This window comes from Schistocerca gregaria, chromosome 8 (assembly GCF_023897955.1).
Source record: "Schistocerca gregaria isolate iqSchGreg1 chromosome 8, iqSchGreg1.2, whole genome shotgun sequence".
Lineage (NCBI taxonomy): Eukaryota > Metazoa > Arthropoda > Insecta > Orthoptera > Acrididae > Schistocerca > Schistocerca gregaria.
In genome coordinates, this window is record NC_064927.1 from 490,956,881 (window position 1) to 490,978,920 (window position 22,040).

Here is a 22,040-nt window from a genome sequence, read left to right on the forward strand (position 1 = left end):
AACGAGCGAATGGCATTGGTGGCCGGGGGCCCCTCGCGGGGCGGTTCGGCCGCCGCTCTCCAAGTTCTTTAACGCCACTACGGCGACTTGCGAGTGAATGAGGATGTAATAATGACGAAAGAGACACAACACCCAGTCATCTCGAGGCAGAGAAACTCCCTAGCACCGCCGGGAATCGAACCAACGACTGCAATATGCATAACGGTAGAGAAAAATGTTATTCGTTTTTTCCACCTTAACGGAATGGTACACACATTACGACACCTGTGTTCAGTATGGGGTGTGACCACCTCTGGTAGCAATGCAGGCCTGACAACGACGGGATTATGGGTCTCATGTTGAGGCAGTAACGCCCATTTTTCCTGCAGAGCTGCTCGCAGTCTTGGAGAGCAGCTGGTGGATGCTGACGTGATTCAAGCCATCTCTCTCGTGCATCCCAGACATGCTCTATGGCATTCAAATAGGGACAGCGAGCAGGTCACGCCATGCGTGCAGCATCATCTGTTTCCAAGAAAACATACACCACCCGTACTCAATGAGATCCAGAATTATCGTCCATCAATGCGACGTCTAGGCCCACAGTACCTCGGAACAATCGCAGATAAGGTCCCAAGATCTCGTCACGACATCTGACAGCAGTTAAACCTTGCCGATCCGCCTGTACAATTTCATTAGGAGGGATTCGAGTTGTAAACATACTCCCTGCACACACTATTAGGTATCCTCCTCGATCTCGGTCTCTTTCCACAATGTTTGGGTCCAGAAATTGTGTTCCACGCTCCCTCCAGATGCAAATCCATCGAACATTACTCTCCAGACTAAATCGGGATTCATCTCTGAAAACAACATTCACCCATTGTTCGACCGTCCAGGATGTATGTTGATGAATCCTCTCTAGACATTCCATTCTGTGAAGACGCCTCAGAGGTAGACATACAGCATGTTTCCAGCAATAAAGGCCACTCTGCCAAAGCCTTCAGCACACCGTTTGCCTCGATACAACACGTCTTGGAGATGCTACGAGATCACGTGCCACTTACCGTGCCGTACTAAGGCGGTACTGTCGTATCCTTACAGCCAAACAAGGATCCTCTCTTCCGATGTCACACGCGGTTGACCCTGCTCCTGTCTTCGAGATACAGTTTCGGTCTCTATACACGGTCGCCAAATTCGAGAAATAACAGAACGATTCACATTACGACATCGGACCAAATCATTCTGGGACTCTCCTGCTTCCTTGCTTTCTATGGCCCTCCACTGCAATGTGTCTGGTAGGCACCTTCTCTGTGTCATACTGCACCGTCTGTGACTTTGGTCACAACGATTGTGGCTGTGGGGCTACCCGGCAAACACTACCTCGTTTCATAGGTGCCCTGGCGTCATCGTTGGCATGGCTGTCCTTTGACTGAAATGCCTTCTAAACACGACCGTACGCACATCTGGTTGTCAGACTGTGTGAATTAGACACAGGAAGGGGAAATAGCGGTTTATTGTTTTAATTTTGGACACCTGTGTAGTACGGCACAAATCATTTTCCGAAAACATTTAGTACCATAGTGGATCTTCAGTTTCACAACAAACAAAAACAGTCTCCCCGAAAAAAACACCAGCATCTAACACAGAAGAATGCTATTTGACCACACATTAAAGACCACTGAGGCATCAAGAAATCGTCAATTTGATAATCGAGGGAAGTGGCGTACGGTGGGAGGGGGAGAATAGTAGAGACCAAGGCTTGTTTGACTACAGCAGTTTGCAGTGGATACGCAGAGATGATGATACTTGCAAAGGCTAGACTGTGTAAATAGCTGTATAGGACTAGATTGCGCGCTGGAAACCACAACGAACACATTACAACATTTTCCATATTTTACTGTTACCTTTATTAAATTCGTAGGCATCTATGGTATGTTTAATGTGGGATTGATGAGCCGTTAATTTTGGTGAGAATGGGAGAAGGGGGAGGGCGTAGGGAGGAGGGAGAGGATCGAATCCTGAATCGGTGCCTGGCCAACGGAAGTTCGTTATCCATAATGTCCATGTACCATTGGAGAAGACATAATCAGAATCATTACAGCGCGAAACGAGATATTCAAATGGCAGTCCTTACCCACATCCATCTGCAAATGGAATGGGAAGAACGCTCAATAACGTGACGCAATGACAGGTCGCCTTTTCCACGCAGATGAATTTCATTTCCCCTTTTCTAACGCCTTGATTGGAGACATACGCTTCTTCACACGGGAAAATCGTGCAGTGATGCCAGGTCACTGCGGAGTTCTCATTCCTCCAGTCGCTATCTTGTGGGCTGTCTCCGTTTAAGAGTGCAATTTGGCGCAGAGCAGCTGCTGGGGCGCACAACCCGCAGTGCAGAGAGAGAGAGAGAGAGAGAGAGAGAGAGAGAGAGAGAGAGAGAGAGAGAGAGAGAGAAGGGGGGAGGAGAGGGAGAGAAGGGGGGAGGAGAGGGAGAGAAGGGGGAGGAGAGTTACGCGGGATGGCACGGAACGGAGCGCAATGGCTCGGTCGCAACCCTTGCGCGCGGCCGTGTCGTGATTCCGCCGCTACTATGAAGGGGTGGGGGAACTACCGAGAAGACAGCGGCGGAGGAGGAGGGGGGGGGGGGGGAGAGGGGACGGTAACTTATCGCGGACAGATCGCATTACCCCGTCGCCAATTCCGCGGCCAGTGGGAGCCGTGATAAAAAACCGCACCGCGCTGCTCCGTGGACACACGGCCACGCTGCTCCTTTTTTATGTGCGCCTCCGCTGCCCGCACTGCGGTCGAAACCTATCAGTTCTTGTTGGCCGTGCCGCGCTGCGCCGCGCCCGTGCCGGAAGCCACCGGGACAAACAAGACTCTGCAGCCGCAGTAGAGTGCGTTGTCACCCGAGTAAAGCCCGAACGGCAACGGGGAAAAGAAAAGGGGGGAGGGATGAGGAAAAAAAAAAAACAATACGAGTAAACACGGTACCAGTACACCGAATATGGAGTCACTGCTTGCTCGTAAATAACGAACTACCCTGCTACGCAGACACCAGCCACTGCAGTATCAGTGATCTGAAAGAATGCCCTTCGCAAACTATTCAAACGGGAACAAAAAAATAGTTGATCAGCAATCGCTGATCTGCAGGTCATCTGAAAGACGTTTTATACTTTTTGTGGTTATTTCCCAGACATCCAAATACTGTTAGTTCCATAGACTCGTGGTATCCAGTAGCATCTAGGATCCTCCACTGCTTTATCCTGTAACAGTATTTAACTCGTAAACCCAGATTCTGTAAAAAATTGAACACACTGGTATAAAACAGCTTCAAACCTCTGGTGTTTTACAAATGAGTTAATCTGTTAAATATTTTAGATTAAACACGTAAATGAGGAACAGTTCGGAAAAGGTTTGAAATTATGTCCGAAATTAGTTGAAGGTCGCTAAGTGGTCTTATTCTCAAATGCTGGATGAATGAAGTCTGAGTATTTACGAGCTGTCAGTTACGTTGCATGAAAACACAAATATACACACACGGAGAGAGAGAGAGAGAGAGAGAGAGAGAGAGAGAGAGAGAGAGAGAGAGAGATTATGCCCGTTAGTGAGTAGATTATGACAGCATTTTATGTTTTTAAATTCGGTAGTTCAGGAGAAAAATTAAAGATCAAATTTTTGTTGCTACTTTAAGCCGTTATTTATGCAACCTGAAAGTGCCACTGGGCATGCACCTATTGAGCAGGAATATATTTACGGGGCACTGCGTCCAGTTGTGATTAAAAAATCAGAGAACAACGTTAGGTAACTGAATATCACCACCTCCATACGAATTAAACGATTTAAGAAGCACACGCCACCTGCCTCCGCACTTGCAGAGCCTAAAGCCGTCGGCACGCGAACCTAGCATTCGAACGTCACTACTGAGTGTGCAAAGTCCGACTTGGAAGCTGAACCCTCAGAAACGTGTGCATACGCGATCGCATCGCGCTCCAGCGGCAGTTGCCTGCTGTATCTGGCTCGCGATCAGACTGTTTACTAAACGGACGGACGTAAATTCCTAAGTTAGCTCTATTAAAACTCACGTTTCCTCCCTTTCCCATACGCTACTCAGGTTGATCTGTAGCACTCATAAATAAAAACTTCAATATCCGTGAACATGTTACAGGGGATAAATGTCCAGTCAAAAAGGACATCGCCGGACGGGTTGGCCGAGCGGTTCTAGGCGCTTCAGTCTGGAACCCAGGCTCGAATCCTGTCTCGGGCATGGATGTGTGTGTTTTCCTTAGGTTAGTTACGTTTAAGTGGTTCTAAGTTCTAGGGGAGTGATGGCCTCGGAAGTTAAGTCCCCTAGTGCTCAGAGCCATTTGAACCAATAAGGACATCGGCTCACAAACGTGTCATTACATATAGTACAATACAATTTTACAATATGTCTATACATAAGATAAAAATCATCCAATCAGTCTCACTCTTTAGTAAAACACTGAAGCCATTATTACTTGATCACAGTTCCTTTTCAGTACCAGAACCTTAAAAAATGTGAAATACAGTACTTGAAGGAAGAAAGTACAAAATATTTCACTGCTAGTAGTGCATGCTGTTTTGTAGATTAAGCCAATCGAACAAACTCACTCCTCAGAAAGAGCGGACTTGGATTTCTATAGCATGGAGTATTTCTATTAAACTAATAGGAAAGTATCAGAAAGGTTGATAATAAAAAAGAAAAGGTTAGATCAAGTGAGGCGCGAACCAGAAACTCAACACCTGTTGTCTCACCATTATGCGTCTCTCACTCATTAGGCTACACCGACCAAGACCTACGACTGTACTTTGCATCTTACCATCTCCTGAAAGCTTTAATCGTAGATATGTTATTAAAAGACATATAAGTTGTACCAAGAACAATCCGTTTTTGACGGATCCCCAACGTGCCGTTGTCTTGAAAGGGCATACTTTCATAATAATCACCAATATGACATTTCCCGTCTTTCCATTACAACAAATCGTATAATGAACGAGGGGTTTTCGAGAGAGCCTTAATCTGCGGTGCTTTGAAACGGCATATATAGAAATGGGTACCCAACATGGGTATCAGAAAGCCCCGACAGCAGTTCCTCAGGGTAGCCCTCCACACAGAGGCAGAAAACACGCCGTAGGCGACTGTTATTCATTTTTGCGACAAATATTTGTAAATTATTTACACGAACCTTCGTCGTGAATCAGTCTACGTATTACTCCAAAAAGTTTCAAACTGTCTACAGTCGTTCCAGAGATTAACCCGTGATACAGACAGGAGCGAGTAAGAAACTTCAATTTATATGCACACTTCAACCAAAGTTTTGCATCATCCCTGTGTATTGTTATTGCGACAGTTCCTCTACCGATCCAAAGATCACCCCTGACTATGTTAGTAAACATATGCACAGTTACCATGAACGGGTAGAATGCCGCCGTCTAGTGGATTGCAGCATTTCAGTTGAAAGAAAAGTGCCAGTAGGGACAACATAGGAACACAACAGTGACGTCTGTTGAACTGTACAGGGCGACATCAATCGTGCCACGAAGGACACGTGAAGCGCAGAAGGCTTGTCAACCAGGGAAGTTGCTCGACGTTTGCACAGCACTCAAATTGATGTGGTGCGGACAAGGAATCGGTTCGAACTCCAGTTAGTGTTCAGAACCAAAAACCGAAAAGGCCGTCCCCGTTCTACAGTTACAGAATGATCGATATATATGTCTTTTGAGTCGAAGGAACCAAGGCTGTGTGCTCCAGAACTGAATCCGGCGTCCGAAGAGGCTACAGAGCGTTATGCATCGCATCGAACTGTTAGGAGAAGACTGGATGATGCGAATCTCCACTACCAACGACAATGCCAGGCGGCTATTGTTTATGGACGAAATCCGGATCTGCTTGTAACCTGACAATCCCAGACAACATGTTAGGGGAGAACCTGGCAATATCAAACGTCTCCAACACTTTGTCCCACACGTCTAACAAGGCGGTCATGGTTAGTTGATGTTAAGGAATGGCATTACATGGAGCCACCTTACACTCTTCGTGGCTGTTGAGGACAATTCACTACTCTACGGTACAGGGACGAGATACTGCAAGCAATAGAGGGACCATATCGCCAGCACTTTGCGACAATTTCATCTTGATGGATGATAACTCGCGCGCTCATCGTGCTGATCCGTCAACACAATCACCAGATTGGTGCGCCGAGCCTGTTCTCCAGACATGAACCCAATTGAACATGTGTGGGATCGAGTGAAACGAACCGTTTTTGGACGTCGACAAAGACCACGTATTTTGCCTAACTCACGTAGAATTTCCCTTGCAGAATGGGACATTTTGGCTCGAGGCTGGGTTGATGAAATCGTCGATGGTATGCCCCGACGGGTCAAAGCCAGCATCCGAGCAAGAGGATGTTCCACCACCACCACCACCACCACCTATTGACGTTGCTCAGCAGTGCCGTGGAGAAACTACCGATGGTTACACAAATATTCGATTGTCTGATCTGGTGATGTAGACACATTGAAAATGAACATACAGGGTCACTCAGAAATGTTGCGGCATACTTCGCGTTGCTGTAGGTGTCTTGAAGAACAAATCGAGGATTGAAACCTGTATCCGGAAACGTCATCCAACGAAACTACGGAGCGTCAAAGTTGAAGGCGATGCGTCTGCCAGTAAGCCACACCTACGGCAACAAACCAGACGGTGTACTCTGACGGACCGTAGGCGGGACGTCTCGCAATATGGTTTGTTATTCGATGTTTGCGACTGAATCCGTGATCGCCAGTGGAGAAGATGGAACACACTACCTCGTTGAAAGGCCATGTCTACCACGAATGTGATGCTCTGTTGCCTCGGTGGCCGATCGTTTCGGATATGGTTTTTCATCTGCAGTTTATGTTTTTCTGGAATCCTTAAAAATCGCCTGTGTTTTTCGGTACACAGGAGAAAATATACGCTACTGGCGATTAAAACTGCTACATCACGAAGATGACGTGCTACAGACGTGAAATTTAACCGACAGCAAGAAGATGCTGTGATATGCAAATGATTAGCTTTTCAGAGCATTCATGCAAGGTTGGCGCCGGTGGAGAAACATACAAGGTGCTGACACGAGGAATGTTTCCAACCGATTTCTCATAAACAAACAGCAGTTGACCGACGTTGCCTGGTGAAACGTCGTTGTGATGCCTCGTGCAAGGAGCAGAAATGCGTACCATCACGTTTCCGACTTTGATAAAGGTCGGAATGTAGCCTATCGCGATTGCAGTTTATCGTATCGCGACATTGCTGCTCGCGTTGATCGAGATCCAATGACTGTTAGCAGAATATGGAACCGGTGGGTTCAGGAGGGTAATACGAAACGCCGTGCTGGATCCCTACGGCCTCGTATCGCTAGCAGTCGAGATGACAGGCATCTCATCCGCGTGGCTGTAACCGATCGCGCAGCCACGTCTCGATCCCTGAGTCAACAGATGGGGACGTTTGCAAGACAACAACCGTATGCACGAACAGTTCGACGACGTTTGGAGCAGCATGGACTCTCAGCTAGGAGACCTTTGGCTGCGGTTACCCTTGACGCTGCATCACAGACAGGAGCGCCTGCGATGGTGTACTCAACGATGGACCTCCGTGCACGAAAGGCAAAACATTTTTTTTGGATGTATCTACGTTCTGTTTAGAGCATCATGATGGTCGCATCTGTGTTTAGCGACATCGCGGTGATCACACATTGAAAGCGTGTATTCGTCATCGCCATACTGGCGTATCACCCGGCGTGATGGTATGGGGTGCCACTGGTTACACGTCTCGGTCACCTCTTGTTCGCATTGACGGCACTTTCAACAGTGGGTGTTACATTTCAGATGTGTTACGACCCGTGGCTCTACCTTTCATTCAATCCCTGCGAAACCCTACATTTCAGCAGGATAATGCACGACCGCATGGGCCTTCCTGGATACAGAAAATGTTCGACTGCTGCCCCTGCCAGCACATTCTCCAGATCTCTCACCAACTGTAAACGTATAGTCAATGGTGGCCGAGCAAGTGGCTCGTCACAATACGCCAGTCACTACTCTTGATGAACTGTGGTATCGTGTTGAATCTGCATGGGCAGCTGTACCTGTACACGCCATCCAAGCTCTGTTTGACTCAATGCCCAGGCGTATCAAGGCCGTTATTACGGCCAGAGGTAGTTGTTCTGGGCACCGATTTCTCAGGATCTATGCACCCAAATTGCGTGAAAATGTTTTCATATGTCAGTTCCAGTACAATATACTTGTCCAATGAATAGCCACTTATCATCGACATTTCTTCTTTGTGTAGCAATTTTAATGGGAAGCAGTGTACTATGTTTGAAACCCGTTTCCGAAAGCGTCATTCAGGAACACAATAAGGTATCGTATTCATCAGGGGCTTTCTACGCAGCAGCTGCAGTATCTTCTCCACTGGCGATCGTAGAAGACGTTTACTGACACGGGTTCCTATCCTCGATGTGTTCGTCAAGAATCCCCCCCCCCCGAAGCTTGTCGCAATATTTCTGGGGCATCTTGTACACGCATGACTCAGTGCCAGTTTTTGTTTCCTGTACCACGAATTTCGACATTAAGGGATGACGCAAAACTTTTATTCATTTGTGTAGATACAGAAGAGAGATGACTACCTCTTGTACTCTGTTGGCCGCTACGAGACGGCGTGTGAACACTCACGGACTAAGAGTAGAGCAGCGGTGCGGAGAAGAGAGAAAATCCACCTCGTTCGTGTAGTGCCGGTACCAGGAGCCGTGGAGACGGGGCAGAACGGCGGTGTTGGAACGTGTGTCGCGGGCAGCGATCTCCGCACGCGGGCTGGCTGCCGCGCCATACACCAGAGCGAGATAAGGCGCGCGGCGCGCGGCGCGGCCGCACGTGCCAACACGGCGGCGTCTGCGCCTGTTTCCCGGGCGCGTGCGTCCCGAGGGAGGGCCCGATGCCAAGGCCGGCGGCGAGTCGGCCGCCGCCGCGCGCCCCCGCTCGGTCGATACGGCAAGACGGGCGCGAGGCGCGGCCTCGAGGAAACTGCGGCACGACGCCGCCGCCGCCTGTTACACGGCCGGCGGTCACGCCACGCCACGCCGTCTGCCCTAAGGGTCTCCAGTAGCGCACCCGCTATCGCTTCATCGAACTCTCGGCTCCTGGTGGAGGTGTTGCTGCTACTGCCAGCATCTGTATCTCACGTGTACCGGGTCGTCGCCTGTAACTGTAGCTCAGATGCGACCAAATATATTGTCATCGGATACGTCTTGCTCGTAGGTAACATCCACCGTAAACTTCCCCCCCCCCCCTCTCTCTCTCTCTCTCTCTCACACACACACACACACATCACTCTCACACACACACACACACACACACACACACACACACACACACACACGAGGGGGTGGCCGTACGGGGTGGGGAGTGAGATAGAGCGAGGGTGTACATATGCAGCAAGCTCCTCATTAATATGCTGCGGCGAAAGTGGCACCGACATCGGTGGATTCCGTCGACAGCCGATACCGGCCAAAGACGCTCCAGCTTTTCCAATCAGGACACCAGTACGTGCGCTGTCTCAGTCCAACCGATGTCAACGCCCGAACGTACACACATCGGACGACGATCGGCGCAATTAAAATCAGTTTGTGGGATCCTGAGGATTAGAAACATAATAACAAGGACAAGTTCCGGAACCTGTGCTCTGAAATCGCTACTTTACTGGAGACCACAATGCTCGAATAACATAAAAATTTAACAATACAAGGGGGCGATCAAAAATTTTCCGTTGGAAGGCCACACTAAGAAATTGCCTACATGTCGATGATTAAACCCGCATCAAAGTGAAGCTTGGTTGCATATAAGCTGCAGTACCGCCATCAAACGGGCACTTTTTGATCGCTCCTTATAATTTATTGAACGTTACCTCCTGTTACATTACGTACAATCGGAAGCTGTCTAGCCATTTCATCTTCACATCTATGCCGCATGTCATCTGAGAGATGGCATGAGCCCCCTCTCATATTTCTGAGTAATTCGATTTTCCTCTCTAATTGCATGCGGTGAAAAGTTGCTATTCCTTCACACGCGGACTTCCCACGCAGCGTCTCTGGTCACTCGTATGGTCTGGTGACAGACGAGTTCTGCTGATCTTGAAAGGATTAAGCCGACGGGTGTGAGGGAGTCGAGTGGATGCTTTCCAGACGCCGACATTGTCATAAGAGCGGCTGGGCTAGAGATTCCGTTACTTAGCATAAACTTCGTGAAAACATTTTCTGGAGGGCTACCAGCGAGGCGTGGGAATGACTTGTGTTCCCAGGCAGTCTTGGTGGGCAAATTATAGCGTTTTCTGCAAAATCATAACTGTGATTGGATTGCTCACGGCATAGTTCGGTAACGTAGCAAAATCTGCGCAGAAATTGGCGCCATGTATCTCCATTGGTGGAATGGTAGTGCGTCGGCAATAGAATGGAATTTTCCAACGGTTTTCGAGTTGCTGATTGGAACGTTTAACCACGGCTACTGTCTTGGGTTGCGGGAATGTTCTGTGTTCGGCTTGTACGGGTGCTCTTGAGAGAGTCGGCTTGCCTTTCGGTTGGGATGGGTTACAAGATTCAGCTCTCGCTGCTCTGGACAGCCTTCCGTTGGCTGTGTAATATACTCTTATTTAACTGTAACTGTTTGACAAAGTTGCTGAATTTTCGACTTCAACGTAACTTTCCGAGTACAGTTGGCAATTCAGCGTTCTGCGTACAAGCGGCCTATGTTGTCCGTCTTGAGCAGTTTTGGTTACAGTTGACTGTACCGGAGTTACTGTGTGACTTCTCTTGTTAAAATCAATCACTGTACCGTCGGTGATTGCGTGGCGAGCCTTCTTCGTCTTCCTCAGAGGCGCATTTGTATTGATAGGAAGTCTTTAGTCTGGAACAACCAGACCAGGATAATTTGTTTCGGGCTATACTCGCGACATTATCATCACCACGACGGGACGTCGAAGCAACCAGCCATCGCTTCCGGTACGCCGTGTCCTTGCAGTTACGAAGACAGCTTGGTAATGTATGTCCGCAGCACCGGGAATTTTACTCTGTGATAATCAGAGCTCAGCAGAGCGCGCCTGTTCCCGTCTTTTCTTATGTGGTTCTGTCTTGGATGTTCATTGCCGGAGTTCTCAGTACTGTAGCAGCAATTAATGTTGGGTTGACTGGGTGTTTCTCTTAAGATTTCAGTTGCAAGGAATTGGCTCCACATACCACTTGGTCATAAACGTCACAAGCTAGTTTATGGACAATTTCACCTTCACAGCAATTATTTGAGTATCCAACTTGACGTATTGTACATGTTTCATGTGTTTCGTTTATTATTTTGAGTTTAGTCATAATAAATCAAATTGTTATTTTTGGACAGAACTTTCATTCTGTGGACCGGTAAAGCAACCCTTTCATTCCTCACTACGTTAATGAAATTTTCCTTTATCAAATTAATTTCTATCCAATTAAATTATTGCAGGTGTCAAACTGTTTTCTACTCCACTTGCAGGGTCGATTACAGTCAGTTCGCGTTACTTCTTAATCCATGTGAAACAGCAAAAGTCGGAGTTAGAAAAGGGGGGGGGGGGGCTTAGAGCATCATTTCCATATGAAGATTCAGGAAGAATTTAGTGTTAAATACACCGCTAGCCCCGGCACCTCGCACATCTGCAACACATCGGAAAGTTTAAGCCAAGACTATAGCCTCAAAAAATTGTGTTCACACGAAAGTGGCATATGCCAGTTTTGATGCTTAAAATTATTGTAGTGGATCTTTTTGGGTTGTAGTCGGTGAGCATCAACTATCAGTGAATTATTATTACTGCTTATTCGAGTGGAGTCGTGAATATGTTATATGAGGTGGTTTGCTTATGAAGATAAACTCTAGCGTACGATTCGACCAGTCAGCTTTCAACAGATATCATCCGATATCCAAAGGAGCAGGAAACACAACATTTCAAATTTGCGACCAATGCTCGTAAGGGCGCCGAAACTTAAACAGGAATTATAAAAACACGATAATTTTTTTAAAAAAATGGTTTAAATAGCTCTGAGCACTATGCGACTTAACTTCTGAGGTCATCAGTCGCCTCGAACTTAGAACTACTTAAATCTAACTAACTTAAGGACATCACACACATCCATGCCCGAGGCAGGATGCCAGCGACCGTAGGAATCGCTCGGCTCCGGACAGTAGCGCCTAGAACCGCACGGCCACTCCGGCCGGCGATAATTTTTCATAATACATCAGAATCTAAAGCGACAACAGCGGAAAAAAGGGGTTCTGAATGGGATGAAACTTAATACCTGATGTAACAACCTCGGAATCAAAATAAAAGTAAAATATTGGGTACTTCGCATCGTACACTCGTGCCGTCACAAACGACGACCTGCTTCGAAGCCGAATCGCACACTAGAGTTGACCCTCAAACGCGGTCTGTGTATTCCTGCACAATGCTTTAGAGGTATTCACAGCATGTTATTCTAAAATTTATGTTTGTATTTCGCACATATGCCGAATGACAGGCATTGAAAGTTAGTTGACTCAGGTTTATTTTGCTGGATTTATTTGAAGTAGTGCGGAAGGTGTGAAATCTTCCTTTTCAATGTCACCACGAATCATCTCGAGTATATAACAGAACGTTACTCTCTTCGTTTTACAAATATTAGTAAAACTGGTTATTCCAATAACTGACTAAAGAGTGTACAGTACTCGCCACGCTCTTTTCCGGACAGATATAGAGAGTGATTCTTATTAATGTCAAAAAAATGGTTCAAACAGCTCTGGGCACTATGGGACTTGACATCTGAAGAGCTACTTAAACCTAACTAACCTAAGTACATCACACACATCCATGCCCGAGGCAGGATTCGAAACTGCGACCGTAGCAGTCGCGCGGTTCCAGACTGTAGCGCCTAGAACCGCTCGGCCACAAAGGCCGGCGTGTTAATGTTTAAAAACCTCCAAAGCGGCATAGACGACATTGAGACAAATAATTTAACGTAAGACATATCTGGCGCAAATGTCGGGAAATACCCCAAAAGTGGATAATAAGTGTTGAACACGCCACCACATAACATCCCTCGCTGCACGTGCAGCGTTTGAACCTATCGATCTGCCGCACCTAACAGTTTCAACCCAAGTCAGGTACACAGATCTGTGTGGCCCCAGGCCTACTGCGCAACTTCAGCTCATGGGACTCGCGGTTCGAATATTGCGTCTGGCAGGCAAAAAGTTGTGTGTTTACACTCGGGCAACATTTATTATTTTATTTACCGGTATCGCCGTCTCCTCTGATTTATTGCAACAAAAACCTACCGTATTGCGTCACAAGGGAAGCTTCCGAATTCGGCCGTTACCAGTAAATGACCTACATTTTCTTTGCGAAATAATGTCTGTAAACAACAAAAGAAGGAACATACGAAAAAAGAAACAGAAAAAAGAACAACTTTTCTCGGGTACAGCGAGGACAATAATTCTGTAGCTTCTGCGTTTACAATAGATCACATTTACAAAAGGTGTTCGAAATTTGAACAGTTTGCTTGAATGGAAGTAAGCGACATACAACTGCATGCTATAGCGATGGTAGGGTCGACAAACCCAACCGCTGCACGTGCGGTAAGATAAGTCATCTGATGACGCCACATGTTCAATATTTGTCATCCACTTTTGGGGTATTTCCCGACGTTTGCGCACCTATGTCTCTTATAATACATTACCTGCCTGAGCGTCATATTAGTCGCTTAGGATGTTTTTAAACGTTAATAAGAATCAACCTGCATGTTAGAAGCGATTCTTCTTGTTTTTTCCATAAAAAAAAAGATCAAAGGAGATCTGACGCACGGTGACCAAGCTATCGACCGGCGTCTAGCAACCATCGTCGGTGCCACAGCGAACGTAGGCTCGGAGGGTGCAGACTTTCCAATATACGCCGGCCGGAGTGGCCGTGCGGTTCTGGGCGCTACAGTCTGTAGCCGAGCAACCGCTATGGTCGCAGGTTCGAATGCTGCCTCGGGCCTGGATGTGTATGATGTCCTTATGTTAGTTAGGTTTAAACAGTTCTAAGTTCTAGGCGACTGATGACCTCAGAAGTTACGTCGCATAGTGCTTAGAGCCATTTGAGGCATTTTTAACCAAACCTTCCAATATGGAACGGAGGATAATGCCACATCTAGACGACTGCCTTCTTCGTAATCATCTCCCAGATCTGTAGCAATGCTGCAAATCTGTGGAGGACCGTTCCATTTGACACACTGAGGATCGGTGCTTATAAATTACGTAGGAAATCCAAAAAGTAAGACACACAAATGTTATCCGGCTCTAAAACCATTTTACGTAACAAGAGTGACGTATTGTCGCTGGAAAGTACATGTTTTGGGTTTCCTGCAGACACAGGTGCCGTGCGGTACGGATAGCAGATGTAGCACAATGTGCGAATGAAGTGGCGCGGCAACTGGAAACGTATTCGGAAGTTGACGTGCGTGGGAGAGTCTTGTGGCCACAATGTCTACACTGCACATAGATTTGCCGTGAAATTCTGGAAATGTATGGAACAAACGCAATGTCGCGTCCACCGTAGTTTGACAAAGGTCGCACAGACGTGGCTGACGCTCATGAGGAGTCCAGATCTGGCATCACGCGATTTCCATCTTTTCGGCAAGCTGAAGGAACAACTGGGGGGAAACAGATTTTCCAACGATGAAGATGTTCACACAGCGGTTCCCGAGCTTCAAATGGCACCGTGACCAAGGGGCGGATTTGTATCGTCGAGGAGCTGAGCGACTGGTCGGACGTCCCGACCACTGACGACAGAGTCCTGGTGACTCTGTTGAAACACAGTGTCATGTATATGTGTCACTCTGGAATATAGTGCAGCAGTCAATAGATGTATTTCGCCAGCCATTGCCAAAGTGTAACTTAGTTTTTGAAATACTCTCACACGGTCGATGGCTACTGGGATATTACACCATTCCGCGCAAAAGAACTACTCTAGTTACATTAAAGGTGCAGGAGCATATCGTCCAGTTTATAGTTTTTCTTGACTCTCAACAGGTCGATAATATGGAAACCTGGAGCGGAATGACTTTTTATTAAAAGTACTGCATCCTCATACTGACGAAACAAATCTTAGATTTTATCTGCAATGTGAGCGAGGTTATCTGCCTGCGAAGCTGAGTGGAATGGGAACGCGAAATTGACACATACTGTAAAAATATATGTATGTGTATGTATGTTCCACATCTCGTCAACTACAGGATCGATTTTAGCCACTTACCGTCTGGAAAGAATCGCTGTGTAGGTAAGAACAACCTACCTATCGTAGTTCAGGAAATATGACGTCACAAACAGTGAGATGCGTGAAAAACTGCAGTATTTATAACTTCCTTGCTACTAACTCTGTTTCCAACAGAACTCGCAGACAGTATCCACATCTGTATTTGAATCTACCTACAAAAATAATCATCGTATGACACATAGATGGGTAGATATGGCGTAATAAAAACCGACATGCGTAAAAAACTGTCGCATTGTGCATGGAATTTAAATTTATTACTTGTTTGTTACTAACTTTTTTCGCAACATATTTCCCAGGCATTATCCACATATGCTCCTGAATGTACCTAAGCAAGTAATGACCGATGACATATAGTTCAAGAGACAAGACGTGGTAAACACAGATGCCGGACAGTGCATGAAGCTTTAATTTATTTATTCTTTACGACTAACACACTCTTACAATCGAGTCAACTTATGGAATTCCCCGACACGGGCCAGCGCTTTAGACTGCTTTCAAATGCGAAGCGCAAACGGCTTTAGGCGATAAGAACAGCTATATATAGAGCTACGAAGACTCGCATAAAATCGCGTTGTAGACACGCGAAGCAACTGCGCCCAGTGTACAGAATCTGTCCGCGATTCTGTACGACTGTTTCATTGTTTCAAACGTCTTCACGAATACACGGAACTTTTTCGATATTACACTAGAAACACACTTCATTTTTTGTTTCCGTTCCTAACAGAAAATTGAAAAAATGAATAAACCTTACTGTTGCGCTTTTTTTTCTTTTCTTTTTTTTGTATGGAATGTGTCACTTGGCAGCAGATTTTACACTACTGGCCATAAAAATTGCTACACCGAGAAGAAACGCAGATGATGAAGGGGTATTCGTTGGACAAATACATCATACTACAACTGATATGTGATTAAATTTTCACGCAATTTGGGTGCATAGATCCTGAGAAATCAGTACAAAGAACAACCACGTCTGGCCGTAATAAGCCTTCATCCGACTGGGCATTGAGTCAAACAGAGCTTGGATTGCGTGTACAGGTACAGCTGCCCATGCAGCTTCAACACGATACCACAGTTCATCAAGAGTAGTGACTGGCGTATTGCGACGAGCCAGTTGCTCGGCCACCATTGACCAGACGCTTTCAATTGGTGAGAGATCTGGAGGATGTGCTGGCCAAGGCATCAGTCGAACATTTTCTGTATGCAGAAAGGCCCGTACAGGACCTGCAACATGCTGTCGTGCATTATCCTGCTGAAATGTAGGGTTTCGCAGGGATCGAATGAAGGGTAGAGCCATGGATCGTAACACATCTGAAATGGAACGTCCACTGTTCAATATGACGTCAATGCGAACAAGAGGTGACCCAGACGTGTAACCAGTGGCTCCCCATACCATCACGCCGGGTGATACGCCAGTATGGCGATGACGAATACACGCTTCCAATGTGCGTTCACCGCGATGTCGCCAAACACGGATATAACCATCATGATGCTGTAAACAGAACCTGGATTGATCCGAAAAAATGACGTTTTGCCATTCGTGCACCTACGTTCGTCGTTTAGTACACCATCGCAGGCGCTCCTGTCTGTGATGCAGCGTCAAGGGTAACTGCAGCCACGGTCTCCGAGCTGATTGTCCATGCTGCTGCAAGCGTCGTCGAACTGTTCGTGGTGAAGATTGTTGTCTTGCAAACGTCCCCATCTGTTGACTCAGGGATCGAGACGTGGCTGCACGATCCGTTACAGCCGTGCGGATAAGGTGCCTGTCATCTCGACTGCTAGTGATACGAGGCCGTTGCGATCCAGCATGGCGTTCCGTGTTACCCTCCTAAACCGACCGATTCCATATTCTGCTTACAGTCACTGGATCTCGACCAACGCGAGTAGCAATGTCGTGATACGATAAACCGCTACGATAAATAGGCTACAATCCAACCTTTATCAAAGTCGGAAACGTGATGCTACGCATTTCTCCTCCTTACACGAGACATCACAACAGCGTTTACCAGGCAACGCCGGTCACCTGCTGTTTGTGTATGAGAAATCCGTTGGAAACTTTCCTCATGTCAGCGCGTTGTAGGTGTCGCCAGTGGCGTGAACCTTGTGTGAATGCCCTGAAAAGCTAATCATTTGAATATCACAGCATCTTCTTCATGGTGTAGCAATTGTAATGGCCAGTAGTGTATTTCTCGTATGTGTAGTTGAGAATGCCTTTGTTTTGGCTGCTGCTTTGGTTTTAATTTACAGTAAGGCATACTGTTTAGTTTCATGCAGCTTACTCTTCCATACCCCTGCTTCCTCGGACAGATGCGCCACTGCGTTCACGGATATGCAGGGAGCAGTTTTGGCGAGTCCGGACGCACCTCTCGGTGGATCACACCGAGCACTCGTGTTCCAGCTACGGCCGCACAGTTACGACCGATGTTGGGCGGACGCGCTGTAAGTCGGCCACGGCAGCTGCGCCGCGTGGGTGGGTGGCTACGGCAACGGCAGGCCAGCGCGACGCAGGCAGGCGCGCCTGCGGCCACAATCGATGCCAGAGACGGCGACGGCGACAGCGGGCGCAGAGCAGAGTGCGGAGAGAGGTCCGCAGGGCGCCGGCTCGCTGCCAGCCAGCCAGCCCCACGCCCGCTGCGCTGTCCTGGCCGGCGTCTACCTCTGTGTATCTGCAGTCCGCGACCTACCCAGCTGACTGGGCTCCGTCCTGGCACCGCTGCTTTTTAACATACATGTACATCTACATTTATACTCCGCAAGCGACCCAACGGTATGTGGCGGAGGGCACTTTACGTGCCACTGTCATTACCTCCCTTTTCTGTTCCAGTCGCGTACGGTTCGCGGGAAGAACGACTGCCGGAAAGCCTCCGTGCGCGCTCGAATCTCTCTAATTTTACATTCGTGATCTCCTCGGGAGGTATAAGTAGGGGGAAGCAATATATTCGATATCCCATCCAGAAACGCACCCTCTCGAAAGCTGGCGAGCAAGCTACACCGCGATGCAGAGCCTCTCTCTTGCAGGTCTGCCACTTGAGTTTGCTAAACATCTTCGTAACGCTATCACGGTTACCTAATAACCCTGTGACGAAACGCGCCGCTCTTCTTTGGATCTTCTCTATCTGCTCTGTCAACACGACCTGGTACGGATCCCACACTGATGAGCAATACTCAAGTATAGGTCGAACGAGTGTTTTGTAAGCCACCTCCTTTGTTGATGGACTACAGTTTCTAAGGACTCTCCCAATGAATCTCAACCTGGCACCCGCCTTACGAACAATTAATTTTATTTGATCATTCCACTTCAAATCGTTCCGTACGCATACTCCCAGATATTTTACAGAAGTAACAGCTACCAGTGTTTGTTCCGCTGTCATATAATCACAGAATAAAGAACCCTTCTTTCTATGTATTCGCAATACATTACATTTGTCTTTGTTAAGGGTCAGTTGCCACTACCTGCACCAAGTGCCTATCCGCTGCAGGTCTTCCTGCATTTCGCTGCAATTTTCTAATGCTGCAACTTCTCTGTATACTACAGCATCATCCGCGAAAAGCCGCATGGAACGTCCGACACTATCTACCACGTCATTTATATATATTGTGAAAAGCAATGGTCCCATAACACTCCCCCGTGACACGCCAGAGGTTACTTTGTCTGTAGATGTCTCTCCATTGATAACAACATGCTGTGTTCTGTTTGCTAAAAACTCTTCAATCCAGCCACACAGCTGGTCTGATATTCCGTAGGCTCTACTTTGTTTATTAGGCGACAGTGCGGAACTGTATCGAACGCTTTCCGGAAGTCAAGGAAAATGGCATCTATCTGGTAACCTGTATCTAATATTTTCTGGGTCTCACGAGCAAATAAAGCGAGTTGGATCTCACACGATCGCTGTTTCCGGAATCCATGTTCATTCCTACAGAGTAGATTCTGGGTTTCCAAAAACGACATGATACGCGAGCAAAAAACATGTTATAATATTCTACAACAGATCGACGTCAGAGATATAGGTCTATAGTTTTTGCGCAACTGCTCGACGACCCTTCTTGAAGACTGGAACTACCTGGGCTCTTTTCCCATCATTTGGAACCTTACGTTCCTCTAGAGACTTGCGGTACACGGTTGTTAGAAGGGGGCAAGTTGTTTCGCGTACTCTGTGTAGAATCGCATTGGTGTCCCGTCAGGTCCAGTGGAGTTTCCTCTGTTGAGTGATTTCAATTGATTTTCTATTCCTGCGCTGCGTGGGTCATAAATATATATTGTGAAAACCAATGGTCCCATAACACTCCCCTGTGGCACGCCATAGGTTACCTTAACGTCTGTAGACGTCTCTCCATTGATAACAACATGCTGTGTTCTGTTTGCTAAAAACTCTTCAATCCAGCCACACAGCTGGTCTGATATTCCGTAGGCTCTACTTTGTTTATTAGGCGACAGTGCGGAACTGTATCGAACGCCTTCCGGAAGTCAAGGAAAATGGCATCTATCTGGTAACCTGTATCTAATATTTTCTGGGTCTCACGAGCAAATAAAGCGAGTTGGATCTCACACGATCGCTGTTTCCGGAATCCATGTTCATTCCTACAGAGTAGATTCTGGGTTTCCAAAAACGATATGATACGCGAGCAAAAAACATGTTATAATATTCTACAACAGATCGACGTCAGAGATATAGGTCTATAGTTTTTGCGCAACTGCTCGACGACCCTTCTTGAAGACTGGAACTACCTGGGCTCTTTTCCCATCATTTGGAACCTTACGTTCCTCTAGAGACTTGCGGTACACGGTTGTTAGAAGGGGCAAGTTGTTTCGCGTACTCTGTGTAGAATCGCATTGGTGTCCCGTCAGGTCCAGTGGAGTTTCCTCTGTTGAGTGATTTCAATTGATTTTCTATTCCTGCGCTGCGTGGGTCATAAATATATATTGTGAAAACCAATGGTCCCATAACACTCCCCTGTGGCACGCCATAGGTTACCTTAACGTCTGTAGACGTCTCTCCATTGATAACAACATGCTGTGTTCTGTTTGCTAAGTCCGTTTGAAAAGTCCGTGCAATAAAAACTACTTACGTGTTTGGGGTAAACCTTTTTTATTTTTCGACATAGTCTCCTTTTAGACTTATATACTTCGTCCAACGCTGTTCTAATTTGTCGATCCCTTCCGAATAATAGGAAGTGAAATCTGAAAAACAGCTATTAGTTGCTGCAATCACCTCCTCTTTTAATAAAACCTTTGTCCCGCCAGCCATTTCTTCAAAGTGGGGAACACATAGTAGTCCGAGGGAGCCACGTCTGCAGAATGGGGTGCGGGGGTGGGGGGGAATGTGAAAAGAGTTGCAATCCTATTTCCAATAATTTTGCGACTACAACTGCTGAGGTGTGTGCTGGTGCATTGTCGTGATGAAAAAGGACTTTTTTGCGGTCCAATCGCCTGCGATTTTCTTGCAGCTCCGTTTTGAAACGGTCCAATAACGATGAATAATACCCACCTGTAATAGCTTTACCCTTTTCCAGACAGTCGATGAGGATTATCCCTTGCGAATCCCAAAATACAGTCGCCAAAACATTTCCGTCCGAAGGACTGGCCTTCGCCTTTTTTTGGTGCAGGTTCTCCCTTGGTAACCCATTGTTTAGATTTTTGTTTTCTCAGGTGTATAGTAATGTATTCATGTTTCATCCACAGTGACGAAACGACGCTTAACGTCCTGCGAATTCTTCCTGAACAGCTACAAACCATCCTTGCAACACTTCAGACGATTACGTTTTTGGTCAAGCGTGGGCAGTCGCGGAACCTATCTTGCGGGTAGCTTTCTCATGTCCAAATGTTTATGGAAAATACACTCCTGGAAATTGAAATAAGAACACCGTGTATTCATTGTCCCAGGAAGGGGAAACTTTATTGACACATTCCTGGGGTCAGATACATCACATGATCACACTGACAGAACCACAGGCACATAGACACAGGCAACAGAGCATGCACAATGTCGGCACTAGTACAGTGTATATCCACCTTTCGCAGCAATGCAGGCTGCTATTCTCCCATGGAGATGATCGTAGAGATGCTGCATGTAGTCCTGTGGAACGGCTTGCCATGCCATTTCCACCTGGCGCCTCAGTTGGACCAGCGTTCGTGCTGGACGTGCAGACCGCGTGAGACGACGCTTCATCCAGTCCCAAACATGCTCAATGGGGGACAGATCCGGAGATCTTGCTGGCCAGGGTACTTGACTTACACCTTCTAGAGCACGTTGGGTGGCACGGGATACATGTGGACGTGCATTGTCCTGTTGGAACAGCAAGTTCCCTTGCCGGTCTAGGAATGGTAGAACGATGGGTTCGATGACGGTTTGGATGTACCGTGCACTATTCAGTGTCCCCTCGACGATCACCAGAGGTGTACGGCCAGTGTAGGAGATCGCTCCCCACACCATGATGCCGGGTGTTGGCCCTGTGTGCCTCGGTCGTATGCAGTCCTGATTGTGGCGCTCACCTGCACGGCGCCAAACACGCATACGACCATCATTGGCACCAAGGCAGAAGCGACTCTCATCGCTGAAGACGACACGTCTCCATTCGTCCCTCCATTCACGCCTGTCGCCACACCACTGGAGGCGGGCTGCACGATGTTGGGGCGTGAGCGGAAGACGGCCTAACGGCGCGCTGGACCGTAGCCCAGCTTCATGGAGACGGTTGCGAATGGTCCTCGTCGATA

The 22,040-nt window shown here is 47.3% G+C and overlaps 2 protein-coding genes across 21 annotated transcripts in view; one reads left to right on the forward strand and one right to left on the reverse strand.

Moving 5' to 3' along the window:
- Window positions 1-18,020, forward strand: part of LOC126285259 (uncharacterized) — a 37,544-nt gene extending 19,524 nt beyond the window's left edge. The window contains exons 2-3 of the mRNA XM_049984552.1: window positions 8,828-9,132; window positions 17,786-18,020. Coding sequence (XP_049840509.1) covers window positions 8,828-9,132; window positions 17,786-18,020 — 540 coding nt within the window. The remainder of the gene's footprint in view (window positions 1-8,827; window positions 9,133-17,785) is intronic.
- LOC126284064 (GTPase-activating protein CdGAPr) overlaps window positions 1-22,040 on the reverse strand; it is a 718,807-nt gene that overhangs the window by 506,369 nt on the left and 190,398 nt on the right. The window lies entirely within an intron of this gene.